The 18,022-nt window shown below is 37.8% G+C and overlaps 1 protein-coding gene across 2 annotated transcripts; it reads left to right on the forward strand.

The window, feature by feature from the left end:
• Window positions 1-6,187: 6,187 nt before the first annotated feature.
• LOC123253493 (X-linked inhibitor of apoptosis) lies at window positions 6,188-16,508 on the forward strand. 2 transcript variants are annotated; one of them, XM_044682678.1, is made up of 6 exons: window positions 6,188-7,064; window positions 8,653-8,752; window positions 9,992-10,074; window positions 10,529-10,567; window positions 13,653-13,856; window positions 16,315-16,508. In XM_044682678.1, exons 1-6 carry the CDS (start codon window positions 6,188-6,190, stop codon window positions 16,506-16,508), a joined length of 1,497 nt encoding a protein of 498 aa, XP_044538613.1. The 2 variants fall into 2 exon arrangements, with proteins under 2 accessions (XP_044538613.1, XP_044538612.1); XM_044682677.1 differs by having other exon boundaries at window positions 9,992-10,070; window positions 10,525-10,567.
• The last annotated feature ends 1,514 nt before the right edge of the window (window positions 16,509-18,022 follow it).

Genomic DNA, 18,022 nt, shown 5'->3' on the forward strand with positions numbered 1-18,022 from the left:
GGTATACACTCGAATGCTAATAAGCTTAGTCCTCAATACTTTCCAGAATAATGCCCTGCTCTTTGCATAGTATTTTTGTTAGAAGTCATATTTGAGAGTTCTCAAAATGTCTAACTGTAGCACAAAAGACAGACTAAAAAGAGCTTTAGGACTTGAGATTGTTAGAAATCTGGTCTCCCCTAACAATCTGAGCTTTTAGTGCTGCTTTGGGCTAAAATAATTTGTCTTTAGTGTAGTTGCCAAATGGATATTGAGGGGGTATTTTCTTCCATTATAACTTGGCCAGAGACACTAGTAATCAATCCCTTTTTCCTATTTTTCTTCTTTCAAACTCTTCCTCTCTACCCTCTTTGCCAGATAAAAATAACCCATTTAGATAATAGCTCAAGCTTTCTAGGTATAATGTCAGTGGTATTAGCTACTTGATGAGTGTGTGTGTGTGTGTGTGTGTGTGACCTTTGACTTGCTACTTTTCCAACATTATTTCATATGACTCATTTCAGACACTCTGTCCCTCAGGCCCAGAATGAACTCCCTCCTCCTCCTTCTTCCCTTCTCTGCTCAGACTCTCAAAATCCCTCTCCTAGTCAAGCATTTAAGTGCATGCAGTATGCTGTATTCAAGGTGCTGTGCCTAGGACACCAAGACAAAAATGAAAAATAGCCTCTACCTTCAAGGAGTTTTCATCCTCATGTTTTTCTAGATCACTTGCCCTGATTGTTCCCTTTGCCTTTCTTCCTTGTACGCCATCTTATACTTATTATATGTGTATCTCTCTCTTTCTCTTTCTCCCCATCTCTTCTCCCACCCCGTAAATTATAAACCTGAGATCTGGGATTGATTGCCATTTTCATCTTTGTATCCCCAATCCCTAGCACATGGTAGACCCTCACTTGAATTCCTAAGTGATATCTGCAGCTAACTCCTTATTCAAATGTAAGGATGGGATTGAAACACACCCTCTTTTGCTCTGATGCCTTAGACTAGGTTAGAACACTTGTTGATGGAATCAAACAACCAGAACTGTGAACTCATTGTGTGAGTACTGGATCACCTACCCAGGTTGAATAAAAGCATTAAAACCAGGTCCAAATTTCAAGTTTCTGAGCCTTTGGACTGGAAAGTTTGGAGCCAAGAGAGGCCTGAAATGTAAGGAAGAAGGGAAGTAGCAAGGGGGAGAGTCTTTGCCTCACAGGCTTCTTGAAGAGGGGAACTCGGCCTAAAAGAAGTCTCAAGGAAAGGTCAGCTTCCTCCCTTCCAGTTTCTGCTCTCCAGAGCCTGTCTGTCCACAGACACTATAATATAGTCTATTTTCTTGTTCATATGTTTTCCAGGAAACCAAATTTTGCCTCAATCCCAAAGAGAGCAGAGGTTAACTAGAGATAGATATAAATGTAAAGTTACTTTTAGCACCTCTGCCTTCCTAACTGGAGGCATTGAGACCAAACTCAGAACATTTTTTTGAAAATCTTAAATAAATTCCCTAAAGCTAAAGAAGGAGGGAACCAATTGGACCTTAGAGGCTATTATATGGCCCCCTAGGCATAAAATAAGCTAATCATTGTAATGGGGTATTACACAAGGATCCCCTACTGTACCCTTGGCACCAAATTTCCATGAGCTATTTCCTTTGCCTTTGGACATTTTTGCTGATTTCAGCCCCCCCCCCCCTTTTTCCCCATTTTTTCTTACAAATAGCCTTAAATAAGACCCTTTTATAACCACTCCAAGAGTCCTCAAGATCCTCTTAGCTGCCATCTCAGCAGTCATTTCCTGTTATCCTTCTCTAATATTCAGGCTGAACTCCTGCTGAAGGTTCCTTCTTTTGCTACTTAGGTAGGCACTCACCCTCCACAACAGTTCTTTCCATATCACTCATAATTATTTTTTTCTCCCATTCCTCTTCCCATGTCTATCTCACTGCCCTGCCTGCTCCTCAATAATCCAGTTTTGTTTTGGGATACTTTCTTATCCCTATTTCCTTTCAGGTAGTCTGAGTTTTTTATCTTTCTCCAGAAGCTCTCCCTTCTAGTGATGCTATGTTGGGAACAGATCTAATTATTCAGTAATGAGGAAACAAACAGCTTTCAAAACTATAAATGAATTTTCTTCTTTTATTATTTAATCAAGAGAGAAGGTACCATTCCTCTTGGGAATCTCAAGTGAAAATTAGCATTTGTTAAAACAATATGAGAGCCAGCTGTGGTGACACACACCTGCAATTCTTGCTACCAGGGAAGCCGAGACTAGTCATGGCTACTGTACCAAGTAGTAGTGGCTACTTTGCTTCCAACCTGAGAGAGCTAGGGAGATCCGGTCTGAAAAAACAGAAGCAACATAATATAGGGAAGGGAAGGTTCCCGAGGAGCGATACAAGGGGAAATTTAGACCATGTAAAAACAAAAAATATGAAAATTAATGGACTCTATTGTCCAACATGGAAATTGTGGTGATCAAATCCAAACACCAATTTTTATATGTGAATATACCTTAGATCTTGAGATTTTCTTTTTCATAGTTGAATTGCCTACACCTCAAACAAGGTGATTTTCTTCTGTCTTTTTATGTATCCAAGAAAATTACTTCTTTGTGATAGTATTAGAAGTTGTTGATAGTTGCCTAGTGGCCTTCTAGGTTCTATTGATTGTGTCAACATAGTGCTGAAACAACCTATCAAATTTTTTTTAAAGCAGGCCTGTTCTAGCAGGCATAATCATTGTTTTGTGGCACCACCAGTTTAGTTCCTGCCAGGATTTATTTAGGTTAGAGACTATATACTTACATGGAACTGTGACCACTACTGCCACACCTCTCCCTATCCCTGTTTATACAGTTTACTGCCTATAGCTAACATGTTTAGTATAACTTCCATCTCTATATCTCACACCCCTTCTATGATTTGGTAGATAGCCTTGAAGGACAGGATCTGTGGTTTCTTCAGTGTGGGAATTCCCTTCACTTACCTATGACCAGCTGTCTATATATAAACTTAGTAGGCAAGTTTTGAGTTGCCTCAGATTTAGAGAGGTTGGGTAACTTGCCCTATAGTCACACTGCTTATAAATATCAAAATAAATTTGAGCCCTAGTTGTCTTAATTCAGTCACCTACACCCCACTCCACCCCCTCACCCCCACCAACTCCACTTTGCCACACTGCCTCCTTCTGGAGAATTGCTGTGGCCAAAATAGTCACCTTGTGGCCAGTCTGATAAGTGAGCATGTCCAGTGACCCGCCAGATAATCTTCCTATACTAGAATCTTTTCCAGTTTGCCTATATATAACTGATAGTGGCCTTTGAGAGCCCAGAGTTAATAGTAAAACAACAACAACAATAGATAACATTTCTATAGTGCTTACTCTGTGCCTGGCACTGTGCTGAGCACTTTTAAGATTTTTATCTCATTTGATCTTCATGACCAACCTGGGAGATGAATATTATTATTAGCCTATTAACTCCCATTTTATAAATGAAGAAACTGATACAGAGATTAAATGATTTGCCAAGTCATACCGCTAGTATGTAAAGGTAAATTTGAACTTGGGTCTTCCTGACCTTAGACCCATGCCTCCATCCATTGCACCACACAGCTGGTAAACTACATGTATGCCACAATGAGACATCAGAGTAGGGTTTTCAAGGAGGCATCAATATTCAGATGATAACTCACATTCATATAATACTTTAAGGTTACAAAGCTCCTCCTCACAGATAGCCCTATGGCTAAGTAGTATAAGTGTTCTCCCAGTTTTACAAATGAGAAGACAGACTCCTAGAGAGGAAGTGATTTGACTGGGTTTATATAGCTAATAAACATCAGAGCTGGAATAGTGGGAGAAATTAGTTTTTGTTGGGGAATTGGATTGAGATGATCCCTCCCCCCACCTTGACATTTAGGCACTCTAAACCAAAAGAAGATTGGTAGGATTTTTTTTTTCCTTAGCCAGCCTCCAGAGGGCAATATGGTCCTGGATGTTTTTAGTGATCTGACTCTTGCCTAGATTTAAATAACTGGAAGAGAATGAGTAGGATTACTTTTGGAAAATTGTACAATGCCTTTAAATGACCCCTATTTGTCTCTCTGGGGGGAAAGGGTCTCACCTTTTTAATTGCAATATTGTTTTGGTTTTTGAAATATTAGAGTTGTAGTTGACTTGGATTGTGGCAAGATGAGTGATAAGTTCAACTTGTTTCACATGAAAATTTGCATGTCAGAAGAAATCATCAGAGGTCTGTGATACTGAAAAGAAGGTGGACAACTCATATACAAAAGAGAAAACAGCCCAAGTTCTCTATCAAGTATCTTCATATCAAGATGTAAAAGGAAGGTTACCTGTGATGGTAGCCTCCTTGTGGAGGATTTCTAGGAGAATATGGTCCACAGTTGCATAAAATCAGAGTCTGGATAGATTGTTATTGTCTATGTGACAGTTTAAAGTATTATCAAAAGGTAACACTGATGAGAAAGAGTCATGGCTTCATCCCACACCAGTCTGGTCATGTCAGACTAACCTCATTTCCTTTTTTGATAGACTAGTAGAGTAGGCGAATGCTGTCTATATAGTTTGTTCAGATTTTTAGGGCAACATTTGACAAAATCTCCCACATTTGTCTTATGGATAGATGGAGAGATGTGTGTTGTAGTCTGTGCCTTTGGAGAGACAGCCCCACTTCAGTGAGATCAAAGATCCATCCAAGTATTTAAAAGACCCCAACCAATAGGGGGAAGTGGTTGTATGCCTAAAAGTCCTATGAGATTTGATGAGCATAGCTGCTGATATTTACTTAACACTTTGAACTTTGCTAGGCACTTTCTATACAGAATCACTTTTAGTCCTTACCTGTGAGATTAATACTACTGGAATTATTGTCTCTATTTTACACATAAAGAAACTAAGGCTTCAAGTGGTGAAATGGCTTACCCATTTATCATATCTTGAGTGTCAGGGTTGAAGCTCATATCATGATCCCTCTTAATTCTGAGTCAGATGCTCTAGTTATATTTGTTTATTAGACCCAAAATCCGTTGCTATTTTTTATTAGACAAGAGAGTAAACTGAGAAATCTTCAAAGAGTAGTTCTTTTAACCTTCTGATCTCTTGATTTGAAACAAGAACTCAACTTAGATGTTTTGAATATGCAGTGATCCATTTATTTGTCTATAAGCTGATAAATATCCTCATTCAACACCATGGTTTTCCCAGTTAATGACTATGTAGTTAACAGTCGTGCTATATGGGCTTTGGTATTACAAATATTTTAAAATTAGTAGTAGGTCTGACCATCTCTTTCCTCAAAGGGAAAATAAAAATACCATTTTCTGCCTTGTGGTACATATGCTAAAATTATTTTGATCCCATTAATTAATTCGCTCACTTAGTGTGACAGCCACCAACATAGTTCAGTCCTTTATCACCTCTTCCTTGACTAGTGTAATAGCTTCCTAATTGGTCTCCCTGCTTCTGGTCTCTTCCCCTGTCCAATCCATCCTCCATATAGCTGCCAGGATAATTTTCCCATTGCCTGGGCAGGTCTATTCAAAGACTTCAGTGGCTTCTTTTTTCTCTAGGATAAAATAAGAACTCCTTAGTCCTCCACAGTCTGGTGCCATTTCTTCAGTGAAATCTTTCTTGATCTCTGCACTTGTTAGTCCTCTCCCTCCTAGAAGTTCCTCATATGTGATTTTCTTAGAATGAGGTTTAGACCTGTAATTTCACTGGTATAAGGAACTCCTGAGTAAGGAATCTCTCCACACTAATGCCAGTTAGCACTTCCTCTGATACTGAGAGGCTAGAGAGTTACCTGGGGTCCCAAGGGTTTAAGTGTGATTGGCCCAAGAGTCGCACCACCAGTGTACATCAGAGGCAAGTCTTGATCCTAGGTCTTCCCTGATTCTAAGACAAACTCTCTATCTTACTATACCCTGCTGCCTATCCACTTGTTTTAGTTTATATATCATTTTCCTTCTCCTCTAGCAGAAATGTAAGCTCCTTAAGGACAGGGATTGTTTTGGTTTCTGGCTTTGTGTCTTGCAACGCCTAGCAGAGTGCTTCATAGATAGTAGATGCTTAATAGATAGTTGTGGAATCAAATTGACAAGAGCAGCTGGTTTGTTTTATATTTTTATATTCCTTAATGAAATGCTCTCTTTTTAAGACAGGCGGACAATCATCACTTTCCAGAGAAGATGACTTTTAAGAGTTTTGAAGATTCTAAAACTTGTGTGCCTCCAGACATCAATAAAGATGAAGATTTTGTAGAGGAATTTAATAGATTAAAGACATTTGCTAATTTCCCAAGTAGTAGCCCTGTTTCCGCATCAACATTGGCGCGAGCAGGTTTCCTCTATACTGGTGAGGGAGATACTGTCAAGTGCTTTAGCTGTCATGCAGCTGTAGATAGATGGCAGTATGGAGACTCGGCAGTTGGAAGACATAGAAAAGTATCCCCAAACTGCAGATTTATTAATGGTTTTTATTTTGAAAAAAATGCTACACGGTTTCCAAATCCCATTATCCAAAACTGTCAGTACAGAGTTGAAAATTGTTCAAGGATTATAAATCACTTTGCTTTGGAGAGATCCCCTGAAACTCATGGGGAATATCTTTTGAGAACAGGCCAGGTCATTGATATGTCAGATACCATATACCCAAGGAATCCTTCCATGTGTAGTGAAGAAGCTCGACTGAGATCTTTTCAGAATTGGCCAGACTATGCTCACCTTACCCCACAGGAGTTAGCAAGTGCTGGACTCTATTACATGGGCTTTGAGGATCAAGTGCAGTGCTTTTGTTGTGGGGGCAAATTAAAGAATTGGGAACCGTGTGATCGGGCAATGTCCGAACACAAGAGGCATTTCCCTAAGTGTTTTTTTGTCTTGGGACGGGATGTTGGTAATACACGAATTGAAACTAATGTTAGCTGTGATAGGAGTTGCCCAAACCCTACCCATCTCCCAAGGAATCCAGCCATGGCGGATTATGAAGCACGACTCATTACCTTTGCAACATGGATATACTCGGTTAACAAGGAGCAGCTTGCAAAAGCTGGATTTTATGCTTTAGGTAAACTTTATTATTAAAATAGATTAATAAATAAATTCTTCCAGAGTTACTAAATGTTTTAAGGAGAAAAAAAAGGAAAGGGATGCCCCCTGGGTTGGTAAATACTTAATAACCATACAAGCTTAATATTCAAGGTATTTCAGCTTAATTCTTTGGGCAGTTATATTGACTTTGCAGTGTTAACATTTATGTTTATGCAAAAAGGTCTGATACAGTAGAGTAGTTTATTATGTTTATCTTCATTTAATATATTCTAGAGGAGGGGTGACAAATAAAAGGCCTTGTGTATCCATGTTAGAAAATCTGCTCTGGTAGTGGAGTTGGTTATAGTTCTTTTAACCTTCCCACTTAAGTCGAGAGGGTGAACAATCTCTTATCGAGATTGTCTGTTTTTGAAATATAGGACTATTCAAGAGAAAGCACCACTATTTATGCTATCTTGTGGGAAATAGTTTCTTTAAAGAAAAATTCTACTAGATACAAGGCCATGCAGTGATTGAGAAACAAAAACAACAACAATGGGTTGGTTGGGACTCAGAGACTTGGTTCTTTCTCCAGCTTTGCTGCTGATTTATAGAGTCTTAGGGCAATTCAGAATTCCTCTAAGCCTCAGTTCCCTCTAAATGGGGGGTTCGGATTGGATTCAATAGGTATCATTCATATATTACCTTCCAGGAACACTTTTAAAATTACATTGGTCTTTTTCTCTTCTTCTTCTTAATTTAATTAGCCTTTTTTCTGTATTCTCTCTCAGGCTAAATAATTCTAAAGCAAATCTAGTTGGTTTAGTTAAACATACTTTAATTATTTTGGTTTTTATACACAAAACCTTAAATAGCTAGCTAGATGTCATGGGTTTTTTGAAACCTAAGTTTGTGGAAGTATCATATAGATATGATTTTAGAGTAATTGTGGTGGAGAATTTGAATGGAATAATCACCTACTATGTGCCAGATACTGTGCTTTACAAATATGACTTCATCTCATCCTCACAACCACCCTAGGAGGTTATTGTTATTTTTAAATTTTATTTTATAATTGTCATCCTCATTTTATACTTGAGAAAACTGAGGCAGACAGAAGTTAAATGACTCGTGCCCATAGTCACACTACTAATGTCCGAGGCTAGATTTGAGGGGTCTTCCTGACTCCAGGTCCAGCCCTCTTTGCTATACTACCTAGCTGCCTCTGCATTGAACTGGATCTCATGAGTACTGACTAGAGAATGCTAGCATGCTAATTTAATCATCAGCTTTCTCAGAGGTTGAATATTCCCAAGTGAGTATCGATAAATATTAAAAACACAAATGTATCATGTAAGACATCTTCTTGAATAAAAAGTCGAATTTGGCATCATAAATTTTTATTATTTGGCTCCTTAGAATTGCCTAAAAAGCAAGTTATTCTAAATAATTAATGAGAATTTCTTCCCCCGGTTATATGAATGTGTCAATTATTTGAATCTTTTTTTAAAGCAGGCACTTTTGCATATGACTTAGCAGAAATACAGTTTTTCATTTTCGTTTTCTACAGCTGTGTAAGTTGCCATTTCCCAAGCTTGTCTATCTGTACTTATATGTTTTCTCAGGTACCCACGATAAAGTACTATGCTTTCATTGTGGAGGTGGACTTACTGATTGGAAACCCAACGAAGACCCTTGGGAGCAGCATGCTAAGTGGTATCCTGGGTAAAGTACTTAAATATTCATATGGTAGCAGGAGGAGAGGGGAAGTATTTACACGCTGAAGACTTAATCCTTGCCACTTTATTAAATATTCTTGCCATCAAAAAAAAGGCATGGGTTTCATGCCCAAATGTTAAAAATCAGGTCACCTACTTTATAGGAAACAGTCTCTGGTTACTAAAGTGTTCATCCTTTGTATATGGCTAATTATACATCTCCCATCCAGATACACAGACTTCTCACTCTCCAGACTAGTAAATACTTCAGACTTTGGAGTAGACTTTCTTAAAATATGATAAATGCCAGAGTTAATGGAGAGCCTTTGGAACCTAACTCATCTCTAGAAGATGAGCAACGACTAGGCTATCTTTTCCCCTTCAGTATATTTTCAGAAGAAAAATTCTTGGTCAGGTGGAGAAAGAGAACCTAAGTATTATCCAGTTAACATAAAGGGGTGTCACTGGTTTGTATTTAGTGTTTAGAGAGACATGGAATTTGTCAGGAGGGCTTATATATCCTTTGGTGAACCCAAAATACAAAGTGGAAGGCTTCAGGAATGTGATTTATGTTAATCATCAAAAAATGAGATTTGTTGGTAATGGATGGGAGTTGTTTTTGCCTGGCTGAATCACAGCCAATGGTCCCTTTGCAGTGAAGCATGTCAAACTTTTAAAATTATAGAAATAGGATTGGTTTGTAGCTGGAACACATCATGAGTTGTAGCATCTTCCCTGCAAATGAGGAGGAAAGCTGAATAGTTCATTATACAGTACTATTAAGCACCTAGATATGTGACTATTACACCACTGTTTGAATATTTCTAATAAACTACTTGCAACTTCAGAATGACCATTGAGAAGTAAAATTTATCATTAAGCAGAAAGGCTGAAAAGCTTGCAGAATTACTTAAATGTTTAATTAGACAACCTTTTAGATAAAGAGTCTATTAATAGGAAACTCTCCAGAATATACTTCTGTGGTGTTAATTTAATGGCATTTCTTGCTCACAAATCGCATGTCCTTAAGTGAGAACATTTATTGCTCTAATAATAGATCCTAACATATATGTTGTAATAAATTGAATATGTTTTTATCATAATGATGAATGGTGCACCGATGCTTATTTGATTACTTAGTCACATCTAAAAGCAAATTAATGGCATTAGATGCTATAAACTTTGAACTTATTTATAATCTTGCAAATTGTCCATTGGTACTAAAGCTTAACCTTTAATTCTGTAGATGTAAATATCTTTTAGAAGAAAAGGGCCAGGAATATGTCAGCAATATTCATTTAGTGCATCTACTTGACAGTTCTTTGGTAAGTCTTATAAAATGATCTATTTTGTCAAATGCTACATGGTGGGTTTACAGGGTTTTTTCTCTCTGTTAAATTTGTTAATTTAAAAGGTGGGAAAGACTTTGAAAAATGTTTTTTATCCTCTGCCTAAAGCAAATGTGTAAGTGCCAGGATAATGAGATTATTATGGACCAAAATATAAGCTTGAAGAATTAAAAATGTGGTTGCTTCCCTTCTGCCAAAATCAGGGGCTTTCCAGAAGTGATCCATAGCCTTGATTGTGTCATATTACTCCCCCTTATAAACTAACAATGACACGACTGCTTGCAGAACAAGATTTAAAATCTATTGCATGAAACTCAGTTCATGGAATGAATGCTGAGTCAAGCAAGTTTTATACATTCGTGGTATATATAACTTGAAATGATTGCTTCTAACAAAAAGAATTCTAACCTGAGTTCATATCTCTATTTAGGCAGAATCTGGCAAAATGGCTTCCTCAGTAACTCAAGAAATTGGTGAGTAGCTTTATCAAGATAAAACTGACCTTAAACATTTCTACCAGTTCCTTATTTGATCCTTTTTTTAATAGAGAAAATCATTTAACCAGCTGCTCTGCTCTATTTGTAGGATTAATAGTGGTTTAAGAATTGGAGAAAATTCCCTGAAAGTTCTTGCTAATACTTACAATGCTATGGCTTGCTTAAGGAGCATTTATGAGGCATTTCTTTCACCCACTTCCATCCTCCTCTTACTGTACATGTGGCCCCTCACTTAGGGGCGAGTAAAGAAAGTATTCCAGTCACTTTCGTCTAGAGCCATTCAAGCACTTTTCTCCTGGCAAGACTTGAAGTTGTTTATGTTATTCGTGCCCCATAGTTATTGGCTTTAACAACTGAGCTCTCCTTTATCCCATGGTATCTATGAGTTCACTCCCCCAACCCCCCTTTTCATGAGATCTTGACAGGACCAGATCTCTATTGCCACATGCAGAGGCTTTAGCTAGCAGCTGGTAGGGATATTCATCACAGATTGTATGTCCGTTATGAATCCAGGCTTTAGAATCCAGGATTAGCAGTGGGGGGATAAATAGTTTACGTTGTCAGGGGGGAAAGATTGAAACTGAAGGAACTTACCCGGAAAGAACGCAAAGCTTTTCAGCACTTATTAAGTGCCCACTATGTGCCAAGTGCCATGCTAGGAGCTAGGGATACAAAGACAAAAATGCAGCAGTACTTGCACTTGATGTGTTCCTGTGCTCTGAGGAAAGCAGAGATGGAGTGTTCCAAAGGTCTTAACACAGTTTGAAGTTATTAAAACTTAAAACTGTGCTAAGACTTTTGGGATACCCTGTATAAGAACATACAAAACATATGCAAAGTAAATACCAGAGATAATTTCATGGGTGGGGAGGCCCAAGCAACTCGAGGGATAGGGGAATCAGAAAAGACCTTATGTAGAAATTCTTCTTGAGCTTTGAAGGAAGTTGAGATTTTCATTCTTTCCTTCTCATACATGCCTAAGTATTCTCTTTATGCATGCTTTTATTACTTGAACTGAAAATGGACAAATGATACTGATTCTCTGAGGTTGAAGGAATCCTAGATAAAATTTACTCATTGTTACAGTGCCTTTTTGTCCACTTCAGGAGATAACTACGCCACTATTTGATCCCCATTAGTAACCCTGTGAGCAGGCTGGGTTCTTAATTTTCTTATTTTACGGATGAGGAAACAGATTCAGAGGTTGTGGTTTTGCTCAAACTAGATAAAGTCAGATCTGGAGCTAGAATCTGGGTCTTCTACCTCTCCTGTATCTTTGTTAGCTTTCAAAAAAGTGTCAAGTTGGAAGTTTAATTTAAGATTCAGTTATCTGACAATTCCCATTTCCCATACTTGTTGTGGCAGCATTTATTTCATATCTTCATTACAAAGGAGAATAGTTTTTATTCATAAATATGGTTGAGAAAGACAAGAGAGCTATTGTGTTGTTACTTAATATGAGTTGCAAAAGGCATGGACAATATGTGGAATGTTATATAAAGCTGACGTGCCAAAAGCACATTACAGTAAAATACTCAGTATAGTTTGGCAACCATGAGGAAGTAGGAAAATATATTCATAAATGAGGTTAAGGTTGAATTACCTTTTAAAATGTTTTAAGTGCCTAAGGAGCTAAAATAAGTACATTAGATGAATTCTTGTTGTGTATGAAGTTCCAATTATATTTAAATGTATTAATAGACATATCATGAAACTAGAAGGGACTTCTGGAGATCATCTAGTGCGGCCTTTATTTTTAAGACTCTCCAAATATGAAGAGTCCACAACTTGCCTTGGTGACCAGTTCTAATATTTAGTTCACCCTACTGGGAACAAAGCATTCCTTGAACTCTTGCTGTAATTTAAGCTTCATTTGCCATTGTCCTAGCTCTAACACTTGCTAGCATTTGAGGCAAGTCACATACATAACCTCTTTTGGCCTCAGTTTCCTCATCCAGAGATGGAAATGTTGATACTTAACAGATTACATAATACCAATATATGAAATATTTTCACATCTAGACCTATTTAGCTTTTGTCTAATTTTTTTTCTTCCCTTCTAGATTTCAAGACTCAAACTCTACACAATGTTGACTTTTATTTATATGTATAACAAGAGCTTTATCAATATATATCCCATTATCTTGGCTATTTAAGCATTATACCATTAATTCAATTTTAATTTATGGAGAAGTTTAAGGAGATTTGATATAAGCTTTCTCATACATATGCTCTGTCCTTCCTGGAAATAGTTTCTTAAATCTTGTGGGTGATTTCAACTCCAGAGTTAATTGTTAATAGTTGTATTTCTTCTTTTAGAAATAGTTTGTTTATATTCTTTGACCATTTATCTGTTATGGACCAACTGTCTCTTCTTCTATTTTTGTATTAATTCTCTATATGTCTTGGAAATTGGGCTTTTATCAAAGGTTTTTGATCTTGATCCAAAGACTTCCCCCACAAAGGCACACTCTTTAGCTTCTTTTCTCATTCTAACAGCCTTGATTTTTGATAGTGTGAAAGCTTTTTAAAAGTCTCATATAAACAAAATTCTCTTTGGGGTTTTTTTGTAATCTCCTATTCCTTATTTGGTTATGAATTCTCCCCTAAACATAGTTGTGAAGGGTACTTCCTTTGGTGCTCCTATATTTTTAAAAATGATCTTTCATATTTAGATTGCTTATCCATTTGGAGCTTACTTTAGAATGTGGTATAAAATACTGAGCTAACTCTGTTTTCTGCCAAACTGTATTTTAGTTTACTTAGCAGTTCTTATCAAATGGGAAGTCCTTCACCTAGTTGTTTATATTCTTGGGCTTCTCAAATGGTGGGCTAATGACTTCATTTACTTGAGGTTTTGTTTTTCTGATCTCTTCCACTGATATGTTTTTTAAAACAGTACCAAATAATTTTCATTATTCCTGCTTTATGTTGTATTTTACAATCTGGTAAAATTATGACTTTTCTTAATGAGTTTGGTTTACAATGATAATTGTAATGAAATTGATCGACTCTGATTATACTGTAGATTATCATTCCTCACCTCCAATTTTCATTTCAGATGACAGTGTGTTACAGAATCCTCTGGTACAAGATGCGATACGAATGGGTTTCAATTTTCTTGAAATAAAGAAAATCATGAGAGAAAAGATACAATCATCTGGAAACAACTATACATCCCTTGAACTTCTTGTAGCAGATCTAGTGAGTGCTCAGAAAGAAAGCTCACAAGATGGAGAGTCAAGCCCAACTTTATCAGAGAAAGGTAGTAGTCTGCTTTATAATTAAAAATCAAATGGAAAATAACATCAGTGCTTGGGACTCATTCTCTATTTCTGAGTTTTTGAGGTAATTTTGTTTGCTATCTCAGATATCAATTTGAACATAAAACACAATGATGGAATTTAGGAAAAGACGATTAATGTAGCTGAAAATTGTTCTTTAGAGTATTCTACAGGTTACGTGTTCCTTTAAAATGCGTACCATTTTATTGAAAGAAAATGCTTGAGTAAATGAACTTCCCATGTATTGCTCAGATGTGCCAAGTCTGATAGATTGAGTGATCAGTCCTGGAAGGTTGAAGTAATTCAGGAAGTAGGAAGAAAGAAGATGATTTAAAGAGATATATAGTAAGGAAGCTTAGGGGAAAGAAGTAATATCTTAAACATATTGCTTCATATTCCTTGCTCACAGGACCAAAGGACATTTCTACTGTCCCCTCTAAAAACCACACAGCATGGTGGTATAGGTACTAAGCTATGCCATTTATCAGGGCCAGACAAAGAGCCAACCAGGAATGGGTGGGATTCTGCAGTGGGCCTTTCTCTTTTATTTTATTTTTTTACTAAATGAAGAGGACAGATTGACAGCTGCCTTGATAGTGCTTCTAGTTACTGATGGTCTCTCTACCTAGGAGCCCTAGGAAGAACTTTTAATTTTGTCAAAACTAGGAAGGTGGCAAAGATAGTGGGAGCTGGAAACTAATGGAGAATTTCAGAGAAATTAGTACAGCTCACTAATAGCAAAGGGACATCTAATGAGATGGGACTGCCATTTTTTAGCCTGGGTCCACCATTAGTTTTTTCCTGGGTGACTGGGAATAGCCCCTCACTAAGCTATCTAACTAAACTAGGGACCAGAACAGAATCTCTTTCTTCAGATTCTCTGGTTGCCCAGACCTCCTTGATCCATGCCTCTTTAGGTTACTGGCCATGATGTGAAAGAGGTGAGCATTTTGAGAATGTTCAACTAGAAGACCTCTGAGGTCCCTTCCAGCTCTAGATACATGAGCCTGCAACAAGTGGTCTACAAACATGTCAACTCTTGTTACTAAGAGGAAGCATGGTATAGTGGAGAGAGGACCAGCAAAGTCAGGAAGATTGGCATTCAAGTCCTACCTCTGATATATCCTCTGTGCTCTTAGACAAGCCACTTAACCTCTGGGTACCCCTGATAACTCTGTAAGGCTGTAAGTTGCAGAGAAGTCACATATGTGCATCAATGGAGGGAGCTGATGAAATCATAGTTGAACACCCTTTCCTACCAAAAAACAACATCCAGCAACTTATTAGTCTGGCTGGTCTTCAGATGATCGGTACAAAGTCATTTGCTAGATCTGTATCATTCAGAGCCTTGACACCAAGCCTATGTACTTTCTCTCTCTCCATTTTTTCATTTTGAATTCCAGGTTTTCTCCTTTCCTACAGCCCCTCCCCTACCCATTGAGAAGGCAGGCGATATGATACCCATTATACATGTGAAGTCATGCAAAACATATTTCCATATTAATCATGTTGCCCAAAAAAAGCAAGAAAAATAAAGTAAAAAAAGAAGTATGCTTCGATCTGCATTCAAATGGGCCTGTCTGCTCAGTCCAACCTTTCAAACCTTAATAGGAACAGTCAGTGTTTACACTGAGCTGGCACAGCTTTGGAGAACCCGAGGTCATCTTGATATCAAAATGAAGCATTAGAGGAGGACTTGAGTAGGTGATCCAGTGAGATAATTTTTTAAAAACTCAACGTGTCCCCATAAATCTCTTGCTGGTCACGAGGGTCCCTTTCTGCCTGGGTACATGGTAGTAGAAACAATGAATAACTCCAGCCAGTTCTTGGAATGGCGGGTCAGGTCCATAAAAGTCTTATCTGACTTTTTCTGTTCTCCACCTTCCATGCTAGTGGCCTTATGACTTGGCATTGAGGGCTTAAGGAAAAAAACAAAGAGTGAGAAGTACAGTAGAGAGAGCTGAGAAGACATGAAAAGGCAGTGTGAGGCAGCAAACAGGAGTGCATGGGACACTGGACTGGGAGTCAGAAAGACCTAAGTTTGAATCCCACCTCAGGCGCTTATTAAAATGCTCTGATCTCTAGGCAAGTCACTTAAGGTCTCCGGGCCTCGTGGTTCCTTATCTTATTAACTGGAAAATGACTTCCTGCATCCCTTTTTGGTAAAAATGCCCATTTGGTTTTGCTGTTTTCTTGTAAAACTTTTCCCACAAGTATTTAATTTCAAGTGGTGTTCAGTATTAACAGAAGCTAGAGTATCCAACTCGTAGCAATAGTCATATGTAGCTCATTATTAGCGATTCAAGGATTGTGCCTGCAATATTGATGAATATAGCCTGGACATTCCTCATTAAGAACTTTATTGAACTGGTTTCAAAGAGTGGGAGGGATGTAAGCAATTAATCTGAAGTCTGTTCGTTCCCTCTTTTTTTCCCACAGAGATTAGTACCGAAGAACAGCTCAGACGTTTGCAAGAGGAAAAGTTGTGCAAGATCTGCATGGATGAGAACATCGCTGTTGTTTTCATCCCTTGCGGACATCTGGTTAGTTGTCAGCTGTGTGCCGAAGCAATTGACAAATGTCCAATGTGTTACACTGTCATTACTTTCAAGCAAAAAATTTTTATGTCTTGATTGGAATTCTGTAGTTGGATAAGTCTTGTCTTCTGTTGACTTGACTATGATATGAAGCCACTGGACTGGCTTTTGATGATACCTGAAAGAAGAAATCATGCCAACAAAGATAACTTTTCCTTAAAACTGAACAGGTTTATCCCTTAAAATGTCTTTGAACCCTTAGTGTAGCATCCTTCTATTTCGTTTTGTTTCGCAGTGAGCAGTAGAGTAGGAAGCCATCCCCAAACTGACCCCAGTGTATGCTTCTAGGTGTGCTACTTCTTATTGACTTGACTGTGTAATATGAAGCCATTGGAATGGCTTTTGATGGTATTTGAAGGAAGAAATAATGCAGACAATAACTTTTCCTAAAAACTGAACAGATTCCTCCCTTGAAATGTCTTTGAAACTTTAGTGTGTGTGTTGTGTGTGGGTGTGTGTATATATATATATGTATATATAGAGCGTGTCTTTCTAATTTGTCTTTCACTGTAATCAGTAGAGTAGGAAGCTATCCCTAAACTGACCACAATGTTTGCTTCTAGATGTGCTGAATGAGCATCAATGTAAGGGGTTTAATCAACTGTGAATTGTTCAGTCTTATAAAAGACTTGGTAAACACCTCTGAGTCACCATAGAGATTGTGATTAACCTGCCTCTTTGTTCATAAAAGGAAGGAACTGTCCAGGCAGTCGTGAAATGGGGCTAATTTGTAGATATTTATATAGTTTTTCTTTCAAATGATAATGAGGATTAAAACAATAGTACCAAAGACCAAATGTTTATGAGGATGGTAAAAGAAAACAATTCCTTTTGCTATTTAAGTAATTATTTATGACTTAAAGGCTTAATTGTGCTTAAACACCTACCAACATTAGTTGTCACTCAGCACCAATTTTCCTAATTCTCCCAAGAATGGAAAGCTTTTCATTTTCGGTTGGTACTGAAAAGCTTTAGTTGTCTTTAGCATGTAGTGGGGGGTGGGGAAAGAAAGAAAGGATGAAATTTTCCCCCGTCTCTTGTTTCCAAGTCAAATATTTCTGATTTCCTAAAGTTGGGGATGGAAAAGAGTCCTCATTCATAAGTAAGACTCTGAACACTTATCCCATTTAAGCCTGCCTAAGTTAATTCTCCAGAACTTCCAGATGAATTTTATTAACCTGGTGTAAAACCCAGCAGCTGAGGTAAGGAAAAGTAGAATAATGTTTGTTCTCTGATTGCCTGCCAGCCCCAGTGGGAAATGATCTCTTTCTCCTTTGAACTCCCAAGGCACCTCACTGTAAACTTTCACGCTCTACTCTTGTATTTATATTTATTTGTGAACTTGTCTTACTTTCCCAGCTGGACTCTTGTGTTCCATGAAGGCAGGGAAGACTTTGCATCTTATTCTTTATATCCCCCGCAGAGCATAGCATGAAGCTCTGAGCATACTAAGTGCTCAATAAATACTTTTGTTTGGCAAATATGATTACATTATTGGCTTTTAGTGTAACTAGTTTAATGTCCCCTGCCCTCTCTTTCTTCCTGTTGTG

The sequence above is a fragment of the Gracilinanus agilis genome, chromosome X (genome assembly GCF_016433145.1).
Source record: "Gracilinanus agilis isolate LMUSP501 chromosome X, AgileGrace, whole genome shotgun sequence".
NCBI lineage: Eukaryota > Metazoa > Chordata > Mammalia > Didelphimorphia > Didelphidae > Gracilinanus > Gracilinanus agilis.